Source organism: Sebastes umbrosus, chromosome 1 (assembly GCF_015220745.1).
Source record: "Sebastes umbrosus isolate fSebUmb1 chromosome 1, fSebUmb1.pri, whole genome shotgun sequence".
In the NCBI taxonomy this organism is placed as follows: Eukaryota; Metazoa; Chordata; class Actinopteri; order Perciformes; family Sebastidae; genus Sebastes; species Sebastes umbrosus.
The window spans coordinates 37,222,921-37,248,951 of record NC_051269.1 but is presented as its reverse complement, the minus strand read 5'-3'; the positions used below and the strand labels follow the sequence as shown (position 1 = coordinate 37,248,951).

Genomic DNA, 26,031 nt, shown 5'->3' with positions numbered 1-26,031 from the left:
AAAAGGTGATACTTAAAATTTTTCAGTAGTTATTAGTAGTAGTTATGGCTATCATGTTTTTTTTTACAAATTTCAATGATTTGAATAAGTATTTTATTCAATGTTTAAACAATAGAATAAGACTTTCTGTTTTACCACTAACAAATGTGGATATAATGCATTCCCATTAGAATTACTGGTTTAATTACAGAAGAAATGAGATAGTTTAGATTTTACATATAAAATAAGACATCTATTAGGCTAAATATGGGAATACTAGGTATTGTAATACACATGCATCCATGTACATCCATCTAAAATTGTTGTGAGAAACGATAAAAAAAAAAAAAAATGTGTTTTAAAGTCTTATGAAAAAGAGTGCAGAAAGTACACGGTTCGAATATGAATCCAAATCGTTTCTGCAAAATTTCTCCGACTGGATTTATAAAAGAAATTACTCTAAAATAAGTTTCCTTGACCTTTTAGATGAGCGGGCTGGAAATGTATAAAAAATAAAGTTTTATTTCTAGTACTAGAGTTTAGAAAGAGCAACTATTCTATGATGTCCAGTTAGCTGTGGGATATGCTTCCTTAACACAATGAAATATAAAATATATATAAATTTTTTTTTTTGGCCAGCAGGTGGCAGCATGAGTCACGGATGAATGATTAGCATGCCTTTCTATTTTTAAAATCAGCATGTGTCTGAGGCTTTGTTAGATACCACTCTATATAGCAGGGCCATCTGTGGCGCGAGACGCCGAGCAAGACGACAAATAATACCACACTGGATTTAATTCAATTTCCAGCCAAACTAGCTGTGTGAGCAAACAGAGCTGAGAAAGCTGAGACTGACGTAAAAAAGGAGACACCAGAGAAACTGATTGTAAAGATGTGTAAACAGGGGGGAGGGAAAAGGTGTGTTAAATGGACAACAGACTGAAATGAGAAGAAAAAAAAAAAACAGAGGCCCTCCATCATTCCCATCCTGTAACTATGGCAACCTGGCTGCATAACACCGGGGCCAGCAGTAGCCAGCTGTGACCCTCTGGGTAGATTCCAATATGATTGCTCTCTCTCTTCCTTACCCACTTAACCGCACAGATCTAATCTCAACTGAGCTAAAACAGGTGGAAGAAAATATCCTCTTTTGCGTATCCAATCAGTATCAAATCTGCAAAACGATTGGAAAATGGCCTATGGATAGGAGCGACTCTCTATAAAAGGTCTGATTTCTGAGTCACCAGTTGTCATTTGTCTCCCAGAGAGAAGCCCGGTTTGGCACTAACAGATACACACTGTCACTGACAGCCTTGAGCCACGACCACCAAGGACTGGTCTCAATTACTGGTGTTCGTTTACCCCCAGCAATACAAACAGCCAAACTGGCTGTCAGTCTGAGGCAGCCTGGCCGTGAACCAAACACACCACTTCATCACTGGCATCATCTGTCCTGCAGCAGGGCGCTCAACAAGATTCAGTACAACTTAACTCACTGTTTACTCCCCATAACAAATACAGAAGAAAGACAAAATGAATAATAATAATAATACAAATAATAATACTAGGGATGTTAAAGTTAACGCTATAACGTGTTAACTCAAATTCATTTTAACGCCACTAATTTCTTTAACACATTAACGCAACTTGCAATTTGTAGGATGTAGCGGGCTCAGTTTTAAAGCCAGAGTGAAGATGCTGGTATCGTATGAATCTAGAAAACCTAAGGAATCCATTGGTACCAATATTTCATACTAGCTTGTCGGGAAGAACACTAAATGACGATCGAAAGTTACGCTAGTTTTGGCGAGGAAAAACTGGCATGGCTTTTTGACCTCTGACCTCAAGATATGTGAATGAAAATGGGTTCTATGGGTACCCACGAGTCTCCCCTTTACAGACATGCCCACTTTATGATAAACACGTGTTGTTAATTGATTTTCCAATAATAAATATATACATACATTTGCATAAAACAAGCATATTTGCCCACTCCATGTTAATAAGAGTATTAAATACTTAACAAATCTCCCTTTAAGGTACATTTAACAGATACAAAATGTGTGATTCTATATTTTAATCAATTGACAGCCCTAAATAATACAAATAATAATATAAATACTCCTACTAATAATAATACCAATAGAAGTGCATGGGTGTTCTTTGCATGGTGGTAGTACCTTGCTCTTTGATTTGTCTGATCTGTCTCACGGTCTCCTTGAGGATGGCACATTTGTCCGGCTTGACGTTGAAGCTGTCGATGTTGGAGAGGTTGGCAGAGATGAGCTCAGCCAGCTCCTCAATGTACTTGCTCTCCTGTTCCCTCCGACGCTTGTCACACCTGCCGGGGCGCCAAGGGGATTAGACATGTTGTCATGACAACCTCACCTCCCCATGCCCCGTCCATATGCAGGCCATACGGCCTTGGCTCAGATGCTTCAGATATTTTGCAAGCAGCATACACACGTGTGAACCATGGGGAGGTGGAGGGGGTTATGGATGTTTACGGGAGGCCAGGAAGAAGGAAGCGACCTCGTGCACTTGCTGACATTTACACCAAAAAACAGCAGCAGACAAAGTGGATTGATATGTGATGGACACTTAACAGAACTCACCCTAAGCCCGGTGTGTCACAGGTGGACAGTTTACGTTTGCGGTCGCCAGAGCACAGCGGCTCCAACGAGTTGTCTCCTATGCCACTCATCTTCAGCGCATATCAGCACCTGAAAGCACAAAAAATGCACATCATATACACATGTATACACCCACATACAGGCGGTGCAACATGATCAGAGGGAATGAACTGAGATTGTGGCTTTATATGCTCATATGTGTGTGGTACAATCTTATCAAAGGATAAGTGTGGATTGGAAAGTGCCCTCAGCTGTCATTTCTTTGCAAAGTTCACTCAGAAATGACGCAAAATTCAGTCAAACCTTAAAAGCTTAGTGTCAAGTTATGGGGGGGAAAAAATCAACAAAATCCCCGGGCCATTGAGGTTATAAATGAAGTGATTCTTCCGAGGGAAGAGTAGATTCCTACAGATTTATGAGGATGGACTATCCAGTTAGTAAAGCAGCCTTGGTTCCTGCTTAGTGCTTGATGGGAGTGAAATCTCATCTGTTCCACTGCGAGGAGCGACTGATGATGATGTAGTGATTCGGAGCCTCGGGGGAGATGGGTCATCCTGCGTTCAGCCAGCCTGCCCGCTAGAATGATACCACTCTGCTAGCAGCAGCACACTGCATATACAAACTGTTTCCAGTACTCTTGCATGTTCAGGCATGTCGCGGCACAGACACAGAGAGATGAGCTGCTGGTAGCTACTGTCCCACCAGCCTGCCTCTTTGTCTAACTGCCTGGGACTGCACGGGGGGAAAAAAAAAAACACACTGCTTCAGCTTGTGGAGCCCAGAAACAATCCAGGCGAGGCTCCACACTGCATTTCAGGGACTAGTAAGAATTATTTGTCTTCCACATTCTCTTTACTCTGCATTCTCCATACTAGGCTACATCCGCTCTTTATTCCAATAGGTTTTAACTGCTGTTTCCTCCCCATACCATCCTAAGACAACCCCTCCCTTCTTCCCCTCCCTCCCTGGGTGTAGCAGTACTGCTCTGTGGACCCTGCCCTTGTTTTCTTGCTCTGGCATTGCCCCGCGTCTGACCCCCTCAGAGTTCACGTTAGAGGAAACCTCTGTAGCCAACCCTCTAAGGTCAATGCTCTTTCCTATTCCCACCCAGAAACACACACACAAAGCTGTGTAGCGTGTCGCTGCACAACCAGATTGTTCGACTATCCTCGGCTCTGTGTCTGCATGTGTGTGTGTGTGTGTGTGTGTGTGTGTGTGTGTGTGTGTGTGTGTGTGTGTGTGTACGCACACACAAACGCTCTTAAACACAGAGTGAGCTCATTCCAGAGTGGAAAAGTATAGAACGGATGGGAGCCATTATGCAACTCCTGCTCCGCAACTGCAGGCTAGGACATGCAGCCCAGTCACCCACCACCACCACCACTACTCCTACTCCTACTCCTACTAGAGGAGCACCAAGTCTCAGACACGCACTCAGCGCCATAAATCTGCATCGCATGCTTCTTGTCTGTCTGCCTTTCACCACCCCTCTCTAAATCTGCCGGTCCTGCTCCGGCTGTGACTCTCACTGCCTTTCCCTCCTCTCCTTCTTCCTTCCTTCCTGGTTTCTTTCTGTCCTACGGCTCACCTCTGCAGCAGTGGAGAAAGATGACATCAGCCCTCAGTCAGCTTCACATCCTGAAACGGACAAACAGCCGAGCTGGGGGCCTTTCTGAGAACAGGGGACGCAGAGCGGCGTACAACGGTTTCTACTTTGGTCATGAGGAAACAATGTTGAAAACTTCTGAGTCTCTTTGTATACAACTTCACCAAAACAACTATGTTCCTCATGGGATTTAAACTGCATGACACAATTTAATTTAGTGTGCTTTTTGTTCATAATAGTATGTTTCATTAGTTCACTCCAAGGTTAGAATAGTTTTGAATTTTAGTTTTGACTTTGATTTCATTTTAGTTTAGGTTTAGTGAGTTTTCAGAGTGTATTTGCTAGTTTTAGTTTAGTTTTAGTTTCTTTAAGTTAGGGCCAGCTATAATGTCTCAGAAGTATATAGCTACACATACATACAAAATACATGGTTAGAGAACTGTAGGAATGACCATAATGTTTAATCTTCGCGCTACTTTAGTGATGAGCTGTGGCACAGCGCCATCTCCGGGAATGTCTGTTCAGTTTCTGTGGTTCAATGTCACGAGAGCTGACTGAAACTCATGCTGTCTCCTTTTTTCAATGGCGATATATTATAGCTTAAAAAAACAACAACCTAAAACTGAAATTGGTTTACATTTTAATTTTTGTTTAATCAGGAAATATTGTTTCAATTTTCTTAAAGGATCTAGTTTTTTATTTATTTTCAACTAACAATGTTGTAAAAATCTTGTTTTAGTTTCAGTTAGAGTTTACTATAATAAGTTCACTCTTGTTGACATTTTGCACTTTCTAAAAGTTTGCCTTGACTGAAATCTAAAAACTGATAACTTAAGTACGCAGCACTTCTAGAGCAAAATGAGAGCTTGTGAGCAGCAGCCCACCAAAACCACAGATGAGTCTCAACAGGCCTGGCAGTATGCCACTGACCTGAATCAGCTTCGTTTGACAATGTGAAACCTGCTCAGGGACAATATGAGTTACAGTATGTTGCACAAACCATCGGGCACACAAACAGCAGCTGCCCATGTGAGAAATACTCATAGTTAAAAATAAAATGGTCTGAATCTTTTACAGATTGTCTAGATTGTGTGTGTGTGTGTTTTTGTACATATACCACATGCTCACCTTGACCAGCACAAGCCCCAGTCAAGCTCCATTCAGGGTCTAGTGTCGCTTCAATGTCTCAACATCTCCTGAAAACAGAAAGAGAAAATCATGAGCTAGAATGTCCGCTGAATGTCGCCAACATGACTCTGCTCCCTATGAAAATAGCATGAGCTCTTTGTGTTTTGCTTTCACATAAATTCATGGGAAAAAAATGATTTCTAAAATTGCACAGGAAGCCACAGCAGATAGCATCCTGTTTGCGTCCTCCTCTCAGCCCGTTCCACTGCGTCACCACTTCCCTTTCCTGGAAATGTGGCCACTCATCCACCCTATTTACATATTCTGCTTATCAGGCTGGTGGACCACTGTTGTCCTTGTTCCCACTCACACCTTGTGTGATTGCTACTGGCCATCAGAGGCTTTCCAAAGCTCAGCTAACTCAGCATTAAGAGAACGACACAGTGTGGAAATCACCCTGTCCTCACAAAAGGTCAGAAAACTCCTGCAAAATAATCAGATGGTTGCTAACACTAACTTTAAACACTTTCCTCACTGTGCACATAACTTAGCAGGTTTGTTGCTACGTAATAACCAAGAAGCTATGTCACCTTTCTTTCCTACCATTTTTTTATATACAGTGCTTATACAACTTTGACAATCAGTTGTCAAACATGACACGTCCTAGTACCCATTCTGTCAAAGCTTTCATAACCTTCAGTGCTTTGCAATCCTGTTCATTATCACAGTAAAGAAGGCCCTCTGGGGTTTGGTGTTTTCTCATCACAGCAAATGGATAAGCTTTCATCAAAGCAACAGAGAGGAGTCTCTCTTGAGCTGGCCACCGACATCTGTGAAACGTTTTTCCATTTCAAAGTAGCAGTTACAATATTACTATTGAAAATAATAGCTTTTTGTTTCCTTAGGATTTTGCTAGCCACATTTTCATGTCAAGTAAACTGTCATGGTATTGTGTGTAGCTTTGTATTACGCGTCTTGTGTGCTCTTTTTTGTATACTGTTTTTACTCTGTACCGTTTGATATTGTGCTTTCTTTGTTTTGACCTGCCAAGAAGGGACTACAGATGCAAATAAGCTTAAAGGAACATTTCAGATTTTTTTCCCGTCCGATTCAGCATGTTGAATCGGCGTCGGTGCCCATCAGTGAGAGAAATCACTCTGATTGGCTGTTCAGCTTAAACGAATCAGTGCACGAGAAGAGAAACGTGACGAAAGCAAGCCAACGAGTAAAGTCAAGAGGAAACACACAGAAGACTTTTCTCATTTTTCATCTTCCAATACACAGATATTTTCACAACGACATGGACATCTGGAATGAAGCTAAGTGGTGAGTGACGGTGGCGTGAAAATGGTCGGCAAACGCCACGTTGTTTAATGTACGAATCACAACAACTGCTTGTATATCTGCAGTCCTCGGTCTTCTGGTTTCCCTTTTTGAATGACGAATACAGACTACCGCCGCCTGCTGGTGTGGAGAGTTATTTCATCTCACGCAGGCACAAACTTTATGTGGTAGTTGGATGTTGGTGTAGTCTTTGCGGTGTGTTCATGTGCAACTTTTTGGCAAAGACGCAGGCGACATGAGGCAACGCATGGCGCTTTGTCGGCACTAGTTCTTTGATGTCGGGTTGGTGTGTCTGGGCCTTAAAGCTATAATCTGGTACGGTGCATCCAATGGTGACACATTTATGTGTTAAACTGTACATGGTCCCTTTTAAATTAAATAAATAAATGTCCTAACACAAAAACTGTGAGGGCCTGCCATTCAGTGTTTGGTTTTCCCAAAACCAGTGACCTTTAGCACCATCATCCTACTGCCACAGATAAGCCTGTCAGATGTCCTTTCCTTCATGAAATCTAATAACAATCACACTGCTCTAAATTAAAATTCTTATAATACAGTCAGCTACATACAATATTTGACTTTAAGATTCACTGAAAAAATCCACAACTGATGTTCTCTAAGGACATGCAACAAAAAAATAATAGATTTAAAACATAAAAAAGCGGATTTGATGTTTCAACTCCTGCAAAGAAAAACTATTTCTATGATGTTACCTCCATTCAGGTTTAATCTCAATAGTCATAAGTCTAACTCATACTATCATCGCAGCCACACTTAGGCAGTAGTTGCAAGCCTGCAACCTACTCTGCCCACCGTGTTTGTGTGTGTGTGTGTGTGTGTGTCTGTGTCTGTGTCTGTGTGTGTGTGTGTGTGATCCTCCACCACAGACCACTGATCACATCAGTCCTAAACGCAGGGCTGCTACTGAGCTAATGCTGCAGCTGAATAATTTAACACAGAGAAAGAGAGAAAAGCGTTCCCTTTCTGTCAACTGTCCAAACACAGTTTAATCATTCTGAGTCGACTCTCACCGACACCAAAACAACAATTCACAGAAACTATAGTGAGAAAGTAACGTGTGGAAATTTTTGAGATTTTGTTGTTTTGTTGTATCCTCAACTTTGTTGATCCCTGTTTTTTTCTGTCCTTGTTTACTGACAGAAACACACAAACACACCACACATGCATGAGTGACTTCTGGTAGTGAAATGTAATTCAAACCAGGAGATATAAGCACTGGTATGAATATGGACCGCAGCAGCAGCAGGAGGAGGAGGAGGAGTCAGGGCACATTGAGTAGAATAAAGTGGGGGAGGAGGCGGGAGAACAGGGAGGGGGAGGGGAGAAGAGAGGAGACACAGAGCACCGACATAAATAGTGCTAGGTATCCTAGGTAGGTATCCATTAGAAAAATACTGGTAGCAATGGATATTTGACATCGAGATAGTTCCTAAACTTGTATAGTTTTAAAAACAGGAAGCATTTCATATACTGCTTTAAAATAAATAATAAAAGTCAGACTACAAAGGAACTAAATATTAAAGCTACAGTAAAATGGTGCAAAGAGTTAAATGCAAAACAGAAAGTTGCGTGTGGCTAATGCTGACTGCTGTTGAGTAGAGTAATTATAGGGGTAAGAACTGAAGTTATGGGTTGTTATTGCTAATCAGGTCTGTTTAGAAAGAGCACCCGGAGTTTTACACGCAAGGCTAGCAAGTATCTTTCAGGTGGTGTCTAAAACATAGAAATAAAATAAGAGTAGAATGGTCATTGAACTGTTTGCTGTGGTAATTTGACTAGTACAAAAGAAAATGGCGATTGTTATTAAGTTGTTATGGTGACAACAGAACACACGTAAAGTGTGTGGTCGCAGCTCGCAGAGAAGATAATGGACGCAGCTCCCGGAGACAGCTGGCTAGCTAGTTTGCTTTGTAGCTTTTCCCCAGGTGGAAGGACGGTTTGGACCCTGCGCTGCTGCTGTCCACCGGCCCGCTGTTCAGCTCATTTTGCGTAATCAGTGCAGCACCAAAGCCTGGCAGAACCATCCCAAGAGCTAACCAGCCAGTTGTCCGCTAGCTAGCTAGCTAATTCCACCATGCTTCAATGCTACACTTCCTACAGAAAACGAGCCGAACAAAGTTTTCACTCAGCTGGCGACAACAATGTGCTTTCCTCCGAATTTGACTCATTTCATTTACATTTTTTACGTTCCTCGTAACGTATCTACTCCACTGCTTGTTTAGTTGTCGTTACTGCAAAACTTCACCTCTGAGTCCGAAACTTGTCGCAAGTCGGCAGTCTGCTAGCTACAACGGTCGCTATGGCAACAGTACACATAAAAATGTCAGCCGCTCTGACCATCCTGCTACGTTAATATGAATGGGAATGTCCGTTCTACTCTTATATTCTATTTCTATGGTCTAAAATCACTCTATTTATTTTATATAGTACACTAAATTTACTGTTTGCTATTGGGTGGGAGTACAAATTCAGAAAAGAGAGTGTCAGAAGTGATAAAATTACAGTCGTACAACTCTACGCCCGTCAGTGATGATGCAAAACGATTAGTTATGTGCCTGAATTCTCAATTTACTGCTCGCTATAGAGAAAACTATTAAGTGTGTGTCATATAGAGAGTAGTGAATGAGTGAACGAGGAAGTAATTTCAGACACAGTCTCAGTGTTGAGAGTACTGATTAGTGATTTGTGATGGGTAAATGAGGCTTTCTTTAAGCCTTTCCAGACATTTCTCCTGAAAAGTGGAGATGAGGGGCAACTGCTGCTCAGGCAAGTATACTGTCGTAGATCAATTAAACTGCTAATGTAATGAATACAAATAAATAATCTTTTTATCTTGTTTATAAGTAACAAAGACTCAGAATTTACATCGAAGTACTGCTTATATTTTGAGGTTGGCAGTGGGCACTCAAATCCCCACAGTTATGAAGTTAAGATATTGACTGCAACAGCTATACAACTCTGAATTAGTAAGTTAATTAACAGTTACATGTAAGTATTTCCATATTTGAAATGACTAAACAGCCACAGAGCTTCTTTTAAAAGGACGCTGTTTGAGCTTGGACAGTGCATTTGCTTGTTCAGCTTGTCAGAAGTGACAGTGAGCAGTGAAGGGACAGACAGTCTCTTGTACTACAAACCTCTTTGACTGTGAGGGGTTTTGCTTCATTAAAAACTATCCGCCCACATTGCAACCACCATGGTACCAGTCACGTGTTACAAAAACAAGTATTTAATTCATCAGCGACATGATTATCTTACATTGATGCAAGCATTGCATGCCTCAGAGAGAGAGTGTGATCTTATCATAGACCGTATTTGAGAAGTGGATGTATCACCGTGACATCACCCATTGGTTTGTGGACTGCCGTTTTGAAGCCTCGAGTTTGGCATTTTGGCCGTCGCCATACTGTTTTTTTTTGCAACCAGAAGTGACATGAAAAGGTGGAGCTAAGTGCAACCGAATACTGAATAAGACATTTGTATGCGACAGAAATGTTCCAATTAACTTTCATGAACTGATTAAACACTGTGAAAGGGATAAAAGTTGTAAGACGAAAACACGGACAACTCCCAGACGGGACAACGCCGTGGTAGCAACCTGTCAATCCCAAGGTAGCCACGCCCTAAGGCATCCCCTGCTTTATGGTCTTTTGACTCTAAATGGGACCAGAATTTACTAAATGAACATGATGCTGTATTGAAGAAGACTTGAAACTAGCGATTGAGACCATAAACTTATGTTTACAATGTTTACTGATGTAATAAATCAAGTGAGAAGTAGGCTCATTTTCGCATAGACTTCTATACAATCAGAATTCTTTTCGCAACCAGAGGAAAAGGGGGGCGCCCTGCTGGCTGTTAGAAAGAATGCAAGTTAAAGGCACTTCAGCATTGGCTTTACTTTTTCAGACATACTGGATCTTACACACAGGTCTCATCTGAATCATCTCAGCGATTGTGCAGCCTGAGTGAATGATTTGGGTGTTGGGGAGGTACAAACATGCAAGACAACTCTCTGCATTTCAAATGATATGACGTGTTGAAAATGTGAACGTGTTTGAAGGGACTATATGAGCGATTTTGTTTTTCCTTTGTACCTACCAGGTATAAGCAAGAAAGCCAATCACCCTTGTGTGGATCTCTAAAACAAAAATGCCTACTCTCTTACTTACTTAGGTAAACTTGGTACTTAATGACTGCATTTTTGCACTCCGTAGTATCAAAACACTTCAGTTAGTATTATAAAAGTAAATCATTTCGATACACAGGCGTTTGGCTAAAGGCCAGAGTGGCAGCAGTGTCAGTCAGTCAGGACCAGAATAGTGAGGAGGACATTCCTGCTCAGCCTGAAATAAAGCCTGCAATCTGAGCTCCCCGAGACAATGAGTGGCAGGCCCAACAATAAACAGAGGCCCACCCAAAACAAAGATACACACAATTACAGACCCCCAAAAACACACCCAGAGCACATTTGCCCAAACTGTCTTCAATATAACTGTGTATGTATGTGTGAGAGAGAGAGAGAGCAGGTTAAACAGCCCAGGGGAAAAACACTAGCAAAAAACTGAAACAAATAGGAGTTTCTTTCTTTTCAAAATCATGGCAGACAAGAGCTACTAGAGCGTCATTACTTCACTGCACTCAAACACATACACACCGCACACACACACAGACAAGGTAATAAAGCAACAAAAGGTGTCCACTAGAATTTGGGACATCAAGAGCAAAAAGAAACAAGAGGACAGAATGACTTCCTGTTTTTCTTCAAAGAACTTCACCACCTCCTGCTGAGCACACAACCAGCTACTGGGTGAAGTGCAACTGGAGCTCTCACACAAACCCCAAAGCTCAGTGTTTTTGTTCAAGACCAAATCCTTCCTGGGTAAATTTTGAAGCCATGCTTAGCTGAATCCAAATGATGAGCCTTCAGACTTACAAACTGGGCCCTCTCGGACCCCGGTTGTGAATAAAATTAAATAATTATGAAAACAAGTTTTGAGGTAAATCTCAGATTATTTATGTATTGATGTTATTAAATTTCATCACAATTTCTGTGGATGTGATTGCAAAACTAGAACTAAGAGAACCCACCTGTTGTAATGTGAGTCACAGTTTCGCTCTGTCCACATTATAAGACGTAGGGCTGCCTTTATAACTGGTCAACAGGCTGAGGAATGTGTTGTCTATTACAACCCACCTGTTGTAATTTTGCACTAAATAAAATACTGTCCACACCAGTGAGCAGTTAACGAGGAGCACCTTGTGAAGCTCGTTAACGACACTCAACCTTATCAATCCTGTGCAACTCCGTGCAACTTAATTAATCTAAATAAATCACAATCTTTTCATGATGGATTTATGAGGTTGTGGCGTACTGCTTAATGTGTAAAAAGGGCACACTGAAATGTTATGCTAGGTTAGTACTGTAGGTAAAGGGGCATGACAAAGAAAGGGAGAGACACATTGTTTTACTGAGAAATTAAATAATCACAAGCTAGATAGCTTTGCATGCAAACATTAGAAGCTTAATTTAGAGCCGTTGAATTTGTTCCTTGCAGCTTTGCGCTTTCAGAGAGGCATAAAAAAAGCTCTGATTGGACAATCAATGTTCAGGCGAAGAATTTAGCAAATTGTCTTTCTTTATGTCTCCAATTTAGGGCTGGGCGATCTGGCCAAAATCTTTTATCACGATATAGGTAATTTCATATCTTGATAAAAATAACTATCACAAGCATCTTTTCTTCATTTAATTAAGAATTTTAGTGGAAAATTAACATTATAGTTTCTAGTGACAAATATACAATAATAAATATTTCCAGCTATACAGTGACTATGTTTACATGCATGCACACAAATACAGAGTAATCAGATTAAGACAATAGTTTGATTTAATGGAGTTTGATCAGATTTTATGACAAATTGAGTTAGTATGTACTGAGCTCTTCTGGAATATAGGATGAGGAATCAACTTATGGTTGAAATCAAATGGTCATTACAACCAATAAAAAGAGGTGCTGCCACAACAAACTTCCATTTGTTTGAGTGAATGAGAGCTTCACGCCTATGCAAAAGTGAATATAAATGAAATGCTTTAAACGGTCCAACTGCTGAGAGCAAGTAATGTCAGTGTAATTAAAAAAAAGTCATTGAAAATTGGTGTCCTCTTTGCACTTTTCTAATCACAAGTTTTTTTTAAGAGAGTTAATTAGTTCTGTTTGCATTGTGGATGAACAGACAATGAAATCAGATTTTAAAACTAACTTTTTGCATCAGAAGATAAGTTAAGAAATGATCCTTGCTACAGCCCACCCTCAGTGTCTGACACTTGTGAACTTTCAATGCCGTGAACTCCAAGCTGGAACCAATATTTTTTTTTTACCCTTTCTAGATGGCAGGAAAAACAAGGGAACCCTGGTCGACATTACTGCTCTTGCTTCATCATTTAGCACCATATTTCACTTTGTTTAGCAGCCATCTGTCATCTTGACATTTTGGGGATTCTCCCTTAATTTTGAGAAGATAACTTCCAGAAAATAGAGTCAAAATGCACCCTTGTTGTTGAAGATTGCTTATTAGCTGTTTTCCCGCCAACATTACACATGATTTTAATGAAACATGGGCTAGTGGGAATAAACTGGAGCCAGAATGTTTAATGGCAAGATGGAGAGTGTCGCCACAATGTGATTCAGGGATGGGGATGAGGAAGACACATGTCAAGCATGTGTGTGTGTGTACAAGTGTGGATTTTAAAGCAGTAAATTGTTCAGAGAAAGCCTCCATTTATGTGCTGAGGCAGCTGTGAAATTCCAGTGAGGCCTAAAAACCAGACTGAAAACAAAGACTATGTCTCTATGTTTCTCTGTAGTGTGTCTGGTGGTAGAACAAGATGTTTCTCTCTCTTTATTCCTCTGCATAATCTTAATGTGATGATCCATTCAAACCATGTGTGAGTTGTGAATTGACACAGACCAAAAAAAAACTAATAGAAAGCCAAATTTGTTAAATTTCGACCAAATTCACTCACTCAGAAAAGTTTTTCAAATGAAAAGCCTCAACAAGTCTGACTGATGTAGAGTTAAAGTCACACAAGGAGCAGTTCACAGTGGAATAAAGCACACCTTTCAAAACCATGGCAGTGACGCAAATGTGAGCGAAGAAGAGGACGGGGAGGAGGAGTTGGGAAAGCAGACAGAAACACAACCTCACAGAAGCTTACTTGAGTTTGTGAAGCATTTCAGAGAAGCATCAGTAAGAAGCCTCGGTCTTTAATGAGGGCTTGAATACTCAATTTGACCAATCAGGGACTAAAATATGGGACAAACATAAATGTGGTCTGCTATGTTCTAGGCTATATACATTTCCAAATCTAATAATCTAAGTTGCACACAACCTCAGCAGATGAGAAATAAATGTGGGGTTAATTATCAATACATTAAACACTACTTAGCCCATCTGTGACTCATTTACACTGACTGCAAAACAACATACTGTTGACGTAAGTTATATTAGAACATTAGGCTGTCAATCAATAAAAATATTTAATTGTGGTTAATCGCATGATTGTCCATAATTAATCATCACATTTTTTATCTGTTCAAAATGTACATTAAAGGGTTATTTGTCAAGTATTTGATATGCACTTATCAACATGAGAGTGGGCAAATATGCTTGCCAGCAACACGTGACACACATGTCAATTTCTGCTTGTTACATGCATGCAGTCTTTTCAAAATGAACTTCCATCTTCACAGGATACATCTTAGACAACAAAACTACTTAGTTAGATTTAGGAAAAGATTGTGATTCGAGTTAAAATAACAGCGGAAGTGGTGTAACTTAAGTACAGAAGTTATGTGACAAAAACTACTTAATTAGGTTTAGGAAAGGATCGTGGTTTGGGTAACATAACTCTGGAAATGAACATGACGTGACAAATAAATCAAAGTTGACTTCTGGTTTCACACAGGATACAAACACCAGTCTCCTGGGCAATAGTCCAGTATTTTTTGACCCACCCGTCGACCTCGACCTCCTCCCTATGTGGCGTTTCTCACTCTTTATACTTCCTGGTTCACGATTACGTGGATTAATTGATTTTGTGGCATATACACTAATTACAGTGCATTACTTTTCGTAGGCATAGCTACGAACGGTGTATGAGAACGGCCTGAAGAGATTTACAAGGGCACATAAAGAACATTTGATGCATAAAAACACAAAACAGTTATATTTGTCTTGGTGGCTTTTTCCTCAAACTTGTAGTCTACATGATGCCCGTAGATGAATGTGGTGAGGGAGAGTTCAAAGCAAAGAGAAACTGCCTTCATAGGATTGCTTTTTCCCCTAGAAAAAAACATCCCCCACCCGTGCCCAGCGCACACAACACACACAGGCTGTGTGTGTGCATCTCCCCATTTTTCTCACACAAACTGCATCGTGTAGAAAAACCAGGGAAAATAAATGAAGGTGGAAACAAAGAGATGGCAGATTCCACTGTGTGTGTGTGTGTGTGTGTCACACATGCATCTAATACAACTATCCATCATTAATACGGACAAAGAACAGAAAGGAGGACCACACGGGCACTGATCCAAACAGCTAAACCTCCAATAACCTCTTCATTTTCTATAAGCATAGCGACATGTTGGTGTATTTTATAGCGAGGTGATAAGAGCGAGGACACGGCGTCGTCCAGGAGGAGACCACGGCGACCAAACAAAATGCAGGCGGCTGTGATCACACAAGGCTAATATTATGGAAATTAGTTCATTAATCAATGGCTAAACAGCCTTTTATCTGGAGAGCCAGAACGCCGGGGCCCGATCAGCCGCCATATTGCCTGTTCTGATAACACACACATCTTCACTAGATGGAATGCAGTGAGAAGAGAAATCTCATGTAGATAATTCAGTGTGAAGATATGTCAACCATCGTAATTACTTTTGGCAATATTTCTAAAAAGATCTCACATGGTTTTAACTTTGCTTTTCAGAAGCAGTGTGTTTGTGTACACGTTTCAACTGTGCCACTCAGTGAAAAAGCAGATATTCATTTTCAGACCGCAGCACAGCTCTGACGATTTTCTCTCTTCCCTTCCTCCCTCCTTCTCGCTCTTGTGTCTTTCTCTCCTCCCTCTCTGTGCTCCCTCCCTCCCCCCTTCTCCTCCTCCTCCTCCTCTCCCCTCCGTCCCTGTTGGATTGGTGGAGTAAACACAGGAAGAGAGCGGGCTCTGTTCCACCACGCCAGAGCTGGGGCTGGGCGTTCCTGCAGAGCTCCTGCGCCGGGGTCAAAAGTTTACTGTGGTTTTCATTTCACCTTTCCTCAGCCAATCACAGCGCCACGCTGCAGCGCCTGAACTCTGACCCCTGCAAAGAATTCCACTCAAAAGATGGTCTGACGCCAGTTTCACAACTGCACCCCCTCCCATCTCCCGTTTTTCCCTTTACTACTCCTTTTCCTTTCTTTCAACTGGCCGGTTTCATGTGTTGACAGAGCCTAGGTGAAAAAGATTCCAGAAAAGAGGTACGAAGGGGTAACGGAGAGCAGGAGCAGAGCTGGGGTTTTGAATCTTTGAGTCGCAGCCATGCTTCACTAGAAAACTATCAATACATGCTTTATTTCATCTCCCAGTTTGACAAACAGCTAACATGTAAAAATAAAAAAAACTACATGAGTAGGGCTACGATAACACGTTAATGCAAATTTGTGAGCACTTATTTTTGTGAGCACTTATTTCTCGCAACTTGCTATTTATATGTTGTAGCGGGCTCAGTTTTAAAGCTAGAATGAAGATACTGGCATCATATGAAACTAGAAAACCTAAAGAATCCATTGATACCAACCATGTCATACGTGTCGCAAAGGAGGCTAAATAACATTCTAAACGTACGCTAAATTTTGGCGAGGAAAAACTGGCATAGCCATTTTGAAACGGGTCCTTCGACCTCTGACTTCAAGATCTGTGAATGAAATGGGTTCTACGTGTGTACCCACGAGTCTACCCTTTACAGACATGCCCACAGTTTGCCTTGTTATGATTTGAGCATTTTTTTTAATGCAAAATGCAGTACCTGTGAGTGTTTCTGGACAATATCTGTCATTGTTTTGTGTTAAATACACATATAAATATATAAATATATACATACATTTGCATAAAGCAAGCATATTTGCCCACCTCCTGTTCATAAGACTATTAAATACTTGAAAATCTCCCTCTTAAGGTACATTTTTAACAGATAAAACATTGCGATTAATCAGGGACAATCATGGGATTAATTGCGATTAAATATTCTAATCAATTGACAGCCCTATAAATGACACAATTTATCTAAAAATCTGAGAATCACAAGGATCATTTTACAGTCTGACGCACAAGTAGAGGCCATTTTAGTTGTCTTTGTTTCAATCCCAGTGCAAAAAACCCCACAGAATTAGGGATTATAAAAAGATAAAATATAAACCTAATACTTGTGCACTTAATAAGGTGTAGTACTCTTTTCTTTACGTTCCCTAATCTACAATGCTTTACAGAGCCTGCAACACATTCTTCCCACCACATGCCGCTCAGTTCCAGGTTAACACTATTAAAAGCGTGTTTAAATGACTTATGAGGACAGGCTGGATACAAAGGTCACAAGTACCAAGTGTTGAAAAGACAAATGGGTGAAAAAGAAACAAGGAGCCTTGCTGCGTTTGTATCACAACACTCAGGAATCTGTTTAGGAATCAAAATCAGAGTTGCTCAGTCTGACTGGACGCTGATACACATGTACACACACACATGCTGAGCTATAATCCAACAGTGGGTTTGTTTTTGTCTTGGTGACACTGCACTCTGTTCCCATCTGCTGAGTGATTAAGCCTGCACTGCTAATCAAGTCCCTCACACTGTACAGGGAGCAGGCAAAGGACGACTCACGCTGATCGAGCTGACACACGCTGACACACGCTGCTGGCCTTTTGCTTCAAACTGCCTTCTTAGTTTTAAGCCACATAAAAAAAATGGTTCAGGGTCAATGTTCTTGCAGACCCACATACTGCTCCGAATGATATCAAATGCGATGGGTTCAGAAAGGCTTTCAAACTGTCAAACCAAAAGTATGAACAAAAGAAAATATACTTTTCATTTTATGATGTCTTCATGGAAGAGCCTGTAAGGTGCCTTGGATTGGCTCTGTTGTCAAGTTTGAAATGGTCTATACTGGTCGGTAGACCAACAATTTTGTTACAGTAAGTGTGAGAGTTTTGTCAAACTGATGTTGGCACACCCACCACATAGTCGCAAAACTCAGCTAAATAGCTCCAGTGTGGAGCCTCTATGGGACTTTCACAAGCCAACATTTAGTCATTTTTAAACAGAATCTGGTGTGGTTCGTTTGGGCAGTTGTGAACGCAGTAATCGTACTCTGGTGCGGACCAAAACAACCGGTCCGAGAGGTGGTCTCCGACCGTTTCCATGCGAACCAGAACGCAGGCTGCCTGCGTGGGCATTTGTTGAGATGGACACAGGTAAACGACAGGTTAACATGAGTGGGAGTGAACTGTCCACAAAAATAGTGACTTTATAAAGTAATTTGAGATAAACTAGAGGAGAAGGGACTTGTGCTCACAGTAGATCAGTGCCGAGTCAAAGTGATGAAAACATTTCAACAACATTATATCAAGGTCCGCGATTACCAGCATAGAAGTGGCTGCTCTCGAGACAAACAAGATAAATTTGCTCCGTCGTACATGCCTTTCAGCTATTGTTTTTTAAGATTTGGTCCAATTTAATTTGTACACTGTGAAACCGAACCAGACTAAATAGAAAACAAACCAAAAGTATAAATTTCACTCTAATTCAGACAAGCCAAACGGACTATGGCTTGTGAAAGTGCCCTTAAATTTTTTTCATCTACTGTTGCTAGAATCCTAGCTAGCAATAATAGCTCCTTCATAGCCTTATTTAAGTTTAGTTTATTTGTTGTAAAGCTGCAAAGTTTGCAGACATGTATTTACGGTTTCTGCCAGAAGTAAAAAAAAAAAAAAAAAAAAACAGTTAACTGCTTTCAGAATATATATAATATATATATGTCCCTCTTTTTGTTTTTACTAAATCAGTGAGAAGTAGCAGTAAAATACCAATAATTAGTAATATTGATAAGCATCACTGGTAATAATACCAGTTCCTACCAGAAAACTACTGCCTCGGTCTTGCTGTGCTTGGGCTTTAAAGTCAGTAGTTCCTACTGTTTTTTTTCCTTGTGTGTCTTGTAATTGTGTTTGATAATACTGCATTACTGTGCAGCTATATTGCAGCTCATGGTATGTTAATGGTGTTTTGATGAGTAAAAATGAGGCTGAACAATCAAATGACTGATATCAATTAGGTTTGTGCAGTATTTAGGTGATAACTGTCATTATTCTTCCAATTTGGGGTAAAAGTTGTTAAATTGAACCTGAACACGGACTATACACAGAGCATCAATGCTGTACCGGATCAAGTTGAATTGTGAAGTCTTTTTACAATTATTACATAACTAATTGTGCGGCCTACTTATTATCTCCCAGTCAGAAGAACTCAGAACTGGTTCCTGTCAGACACATTGAATGCCAGGTTTAACACCTCAATAGTAACCTGTTAGCACATGTTGTTTGTAGCATTGCTGTGAAAGGGTGAACACATTTTCCCTCGAGTATCTGCAGATACATATTTTCATTACACTGAACCCATTATATCAAAAATATTACACAATCACATCAGCAGGATAAGAAAAATACAGTATTCTGCATCATGTTGTTCACCATGATGATGGATTTCTTGCCGTTAATTATGTAATGGCTTTAGTAAGCATGCCACCTACATCCTGCTCATCTGTGAAGCAAGTAATACAGTATGTAGGCTGAAAAGCTCAACTAGTACTAACAACTAGACATTGAAATTTGTTCTACAGTTTAATTTAATGTAGATAGGCATCTGAATATTTAAGAGATTCAACTTAAAAACAACTGTTCTGGACTTAATGCCTGTTTATGAATGAGTAAGGAATCTTTTTGTCAGTCAGTTTTTATTTTTAAAAATTAAAAATTGTAAGTATTGAACTGTGTAGAGCTGCAACGATTATTCGAGTAGTTGTCAACTATTAAATTAATCGCCAAATATTATTAGATTTATCTGTTATGAATACTTTTTTGAGTAATTTCTTAAGAAAAAAAAGTCCAAATTATCCGATTCTAGCTTCTTAAATGTGAATATTTTCTGGTTTCTTTACTCCTCTATGACAGTAAACTGAATAACTTTGAGTTGTGGACAAAACAAGACATCTGATGACGTCATCTTGGGCTTTTGGGAAACACTGATCGACATTTTTCACCATTTTATGACATTTTATAGACCAAACAACTAATCGATTAATCAAGAAAATAATCTACAGATGAATTGATAATGAAAATAATCATTAGTTGCAGCCCTAGAACCTTGTATCCCATACTTAATGCCTTGTTACACTACTTGTGATTACTATATTTGCTTGTCTGTCAAAGGAAAACGTATTGAAGCTTACAAAATAATGCGTCATCCACATTGCGCCAATAAACACTTACTCTGATCTGCCCCACTGACTGTGTTTTTGGCCCCTGAAACTGTCAAAACTGCCATCTCTGCTTAAAACCAAACTCGTAAATTGCTCTAAATAATGTTGAGTTTTCATCCAATTTCGAAGGGTGGCCACATGGAACAGGGTAGTATCAGGGTAGTAGTACAGACGGTGGTGCCAATTGAACCACAGTCGAATAGAATCACTTGTTCCAGTATGGCAATAGCAATCAGATGAACATATATGAGCACCACAAACGAATGGAAAACTTGGTGATCACTTGCCAAAAGTAGAGCAACCTCCATACAAAATACTGGATCGGACTAATGGCCAACTTTTGTTAGTGTTGCTTGATATACAAAATACTGCATTGGTGCAAAGCTTAATGTGATGTGGCAATCTCAGGAGGCCTTTCGATTGGAGCGTTGCCTTAACGACAAGCCACATACACAGGGGTGACGTCACCAACAGGCAGAGTGAAGAGCAGTAATGGTGAAAGGAACATTTTCCACTTTATCCAGAAAGGAGAGGAAAAAAAAATCAGTCCAATTAAGAAATAAATGGTGTAAAAAAAAATGGATAGTAATAAATTATACAACACATGCCTTGCCAGTGTTGACATGCCGTAGTAAGTCTGGAGCCTTTAACGATGGCGAGGAAGTCTGTCATTCACAACTTGACTTTTCTTTGAACTTAAGGCTGCAATAAAGTAGAAATCGCATGTGGAAAATCAAAATGCTGTCTAGTATGGTGTTGTGAGCAAACGTCTGCACAATCACTGCAATTAATGGTAATTTTCTTTAATGAAAGGAGCTTTTAAATTGCAGGTGAACTATGAGATAGGAGGCAGACACGCAGCGCTCCTACAATTCCTGCTTGCATGGTCACATACGTGTACATATCCTCTTACAACTTACAACTGCAGTGCCATGCCAGCCACAGCTGCCTCTCAATCCAGACAGACCTAGAAAAACCACACCCCACTGCCACATAAGCCCAACATCAAGCTGTTTCATCTCGGAGATGTACAGAGAGGAAGAGGAACACAATGTAAACAAAGGGAATAAACGCAACCAACCATTTGGGACAGAGAAACCGTGGACTTTGCAGTAGTCTAGGCCAAAGCCCCTTATTGTTTTGGTTGCAAAGTAACTATTTTGCCTGTGCTAACACACCTTTTTTTAATGTATTTAATGGAGTATACATACGATGAGAACATGGTAGACAGGGAGAAGATAGAGAGTGTCCATGTAGCAGTTGAGAAGTTCATCCAGAAGTGACAGTGTGTCTTTTCTCTTCCCCTCTTTACCAGCGTCTCTTTCTGCTTCTCTTTAGACAGACAGAGAGAGCATCTGGTAGCAGTTATCTCACAAACCAAACTTTTTTTCACCCTTGTCTCTCCCCCAAAGCATTTTTTTTTTTTTATAAAAGGGGGCCCTAAACAAAACACAAACAAGGTCTTGCTAACATTTTACAATGGTAACAAAACTAGGCCAGGGAGCTACCCTCCCACTGGCTTGTTCAGGTGAACCCGTTTTACGAGCATTCTTCAGCTGGGGGAGCGAAAGTTAAAGGGGGAGTTGAAGTTAAAGAGGAAGGGCAAGGAGGGGAGGGGGGGACAAAGCTCTTGGCACCCCCTTCCCTAATAAACTCTTGCCTTCGTCCAATCAACGAGGACTACAGAGAGTGAACTGTTCCAAATCCTTGCTGGTTATAAACTGGAATTGGGTGCAATGATTGCTTCAGGCTGCCCGTTTGGCTTTTTAGAAGTGTGCATGGCTCACATATGGCTCAGCTAGCCTAACACTTGGGTATTACCTCAGAGTTGAAGAAGAGGGGACAGAGGGGATGAATGAGATGTGACTTCAAATAGAGTCAGAGTGCAAACTGCACCGCTTGACTTTGGACCGGCTCTCTGGCTTCCTCTGACTCGTGAATAACAATCTGGTTCCAGCAGCTCTCAGCTCATATTCTCACTCTCACTTGTTTGGGCGAAGTAGCTGTAAATATTTTAGCAGTGGAAACACGACTGTCTTGTTGGGCAGAGTTTTCTATATTTAGCTCTACAGAGGTAGGCAGAACTTACCTGTTGAGTTCTTACTACCACACCATTAAGGGGATTGTTCACTTTAGCAAACACAAAAGACAGATCGCTGTCACTGCATGAGTGACCTTGAGATGTGGGGACTAAACAGGATGTTTTATACGGCTTGAGCTGACCACAGGAAACTTTCTTAAAGCTTGGTTGTAAAACAGTCTCCTGGAGCCTAAATAGTATGGAGTAAAACTTCCGAGAATCACAATCAAATGTTAAATAACTTGGAAACAGGTAAATCCCATTTACTTTAAAGACAAAAAGATTAGTGGAAAATGTAGAGAGTTACAAGTACTAGTTGAAAGTTATCCATCAGAGGCAGCAACTCCTTGATTAACCCTACACTACCTGTACTGCTGCCCAACAAAAAAAAGGTACTAAGACCAAGGGGTCATATTTCAATTAGGGGAAACAATCAGGCTTTCCTTTCAGCTCTGTGTGTCACCAAGAGTCTTCTCAGAGCCACTGCTCACCCACACAGCTATTAATCTTAAATTGAACACATCGGCCCACCACATGAGTAAATTGGCAGTTACTCGAAACGAAACTCATTATCTGTCTCTCTGTAGGCACACAGACGGACGAAACACTAAAAGAATGCCGTGTATTCAGACATCAGTGACGCAAAAATGCAGCTTGACAGAAGACAGATTAGAGACAGATATCAAAAAGTGGCAAGTTCTCCACTTATATTTCCTGCTTGTCTATGATACCAGCCAGTATTTAGAGCTCAATGCAACCACATAGCACCAATATTTATCCAAGCCCGTTAAAAACGGAGATCATGTAGCTAAATGAAGTTTTTAATTATTTAAAAAGATTTAATTTTGAACACAGATCCTAATTTATAAGAACTTCATTGAGAAACATGATTTCTAATTCGGCGTACGGAATTCAGAAATCCAGTTTGAACCGACTGTGCTTCCATATACATCTACAATTACGCATATAAATATATAGTGTTTATAATACATGGAATAAACACAGATTCAGGATTGACAAAATCCAAACATTATCCTACCACACTGGTACAGATGTCACTGAATACATTCAAATAGAGCTGCAACGATTAGTTGACTAATCTATTTTGATAATCGATTTATCATTAAAGTAATTTCTCATGCAAAAATGTCAGAAAATGCCGTTTTTAGGCTCTAAGATATGAAAATGACCTGCTTTTCTCTGTTTTATATCATATTGAAGTCAACGAAAACAATTAAAGTCAACAAAACAAGACATCTAAAGACATCACCTTGGACTCTGAGGAATTGGGATGAACATTTTTCACTATTTTCTGACATTTTATGGACCAAATGATTAATCAAAAAAACAATGGAGAGATTAATCGATAATGAAAATAATCGTTAGTTGCAACCTTACATTCAAACAGATGTATTATCTGACATGCCTGATCCCCAGATTTATTAGTTTACTAAATCAGTTTGGTTAATATCTCATCAAAAAATATATTCTTACATTTTTATTGTATTGTTGCCTGGATGCTAAAATATTCAACATCAAAAAGTAACCTCTATGTAATACCTAAATATCGAGTAATGCCACTAATCGTATGCTCATTCAATTATCAATCAGGCAATCTGATGTAAGCACAGAATCTGCCACCAGAGAGAGACTTCTCCCGGTCCCATGAGAAAAAGTGATAAGTTAATGAATTATTGAGAGCGTAGGGGCCGGCAGACAAAGAGCGAAAGCCATGCATCCCAGTCACTTCTTCACCCCATCTGCAGTCAAAGAATCCCCCCAAAGATTGATTCATTGTTAACGCAGCCTGACACCCTGTGTGAGGGAGAAAGAAAGTGGTAGATAAAGGGACAGAGAATGGGGGACAGGGGGCTCCATTTGCCAAGAATATGAGCAGAAGCGGTTCATTGGACAGGTTCCCACAGTGGTCATTCTACCACTTACAAAAATACCACATACGTGGGCTTGAGTAATGGCATTCCATCAGACTCGAAATAAAGACAAGTTAGCTCATCCTTTCTTGCTCTTTCCCAGCTATATGTCATTTAAATGCACACATTATTTAGATATTACAGCTTGTTTAATGAGTGACCAGCATCCTACAGTGTAGTAATATGACAAAAAACATGATTTCAGAAACTCTCACGTGGAAATGAGCATTGAGCTGTAAATACCTGCAAGTATTGGCAGGGATGGCCCCAGGCGAAGAGAGCGACAGCACACCTAGACCTTAACCGTTTCAGTGGAATGACTAACCTTGCTCCTTATTGTCTGCCTACATGTGAGCACCCTCTCCAAGAATGTCCTCTTACCACCTCAAAAACTGAGTGCTCAGCAGCATACACATTGTCGAGCAGAGAGAAAGCAAACCTGGACTCTACCTGAACCCTGTGTGTGATCATCCTCCCCCTGCACTGAAACACATCCATCTCCCTCTGCCAGTCTGTCTCTCCCTCTCTCTCTCTCTCTCTCACACATATACACATGCACCTAAATATGATTTATCAGCGGTGAAAAGCAACATTTATCATACTGTGATGGGCTATTATACCAACCATTACAATCACGGATACGTAATCTCACTACAGCCATGCAAATAATTAACAGATGCTGTGGATTCTCCAGAGCAGCCACGCTGAGCAAGGCAGTTCAAGTTTGGTTGCCAGCAGTGAAAATGTAAAAAAAATATTTAATAAATGTATGTAAATGTATAAATCACCAAGAAAATATTTTTATTATTTTCTGAAAAGCTAAAAATTTGTGCGTATCTCATTTCATATATGATCAAATTAGTTTGTTGCTATTTTACTATTTAAAAACTTATAAAAACACATTTTTTAGGATAGCATTCCTATAAGTAGAAGGGTATAAATATATGTATGTATACATCCGTTTCGGGTTGCATGTGTACATTTATGTATATATACTGTATATTTGTTTTATCAACTTGTCCTACCATTTTACCGCTTCTATTATTATTGATATGTTATGTGATGTTCTGTTATAGCAGTTAACATATTTGTTTTACTCTATCTGCTATTATTGTCTGATGTTCAGTTTTTTTACCATTTACCATATCTTTTACTTTATTTATCTGCTTTTATTGTCTTGTGAAGCACTTTGTAACATCTGTTTTGAGAAGTGCTATATAAACCAATGTATTATTATTAGTTTAGATGGTATACTGTATATTTGTTTTATCAACTTGTCCTACCATTTTACCACTTCTATTATTATTAATATCTTATGTGATGTTCTGTTTGTAGCAGTTACCATATCTTTTACTTTATTTATTTGCTTTTATTGTCTTGTGAAGCACTTTTTTAACATCTGTTTTGAGAAGTACTATATAAATAAATGTATTGTTATTCACTTCTATTATTATTGATATGTACTGAGATGTTCTGTTTTAGCAGTTACCATATCTTTTACTTTATGTATCTGCTTTTATTGTCTTGTGAAGCACTTTGTTACATCTGTTTTGAGAAGTGCTATATAAATAAATGTATTATTATCATTATTTGTTTAGATGGTGTTGCATTTGCGTGTCAAATTAAAAGGTAGGAAAACTACTCCACAAACAAAAATGCAAGTACGATACACCGTGTTTAAGTGTGTTTACTTATGTAATGTTCTGTTTTAGCAGTTACCATATTTGTTTTACTCTAT

General features: G+C 39.9%; 2 protein-coding genes across 2 annotated transcripts in view; both read right to left on the bottom strand.

The window, feature by feature from the left end:
* LOC119492355 (inositol hexakisphosphate kinase 2-like) overlaps positions 1 to 26,031 on the bottom strand; it is a 1,011,171-nt gene that overhangs the window by 196,908 nt on the left and 788,232 nt on the right. The gene's annotated exons all lie outside the window — the stretch shown is intronic.
* The window catches only part of LOC119488782 (nuclear receptor coactivator 3-like), a 41,953-nt gene that overhangs the window by 14,829 nt on the left and 1,093 nt on the right, over positions 1 to 26,031 (bottom strand). The window contains 3 exon segments of the mRNA XM_037770721.1: positions 2,160 to 2,320; positions 2,595 to 2,702; positions 5,347 to 5,414. Coding sequence (XP_037626649.1) covers positions 2,160 to 2,320; positions 2,595 to 2,683 — 250 coding nt within the window. The 5' untranslated portion in view covers positions 2,684 to 2,702; positions 5,347 to 5,414.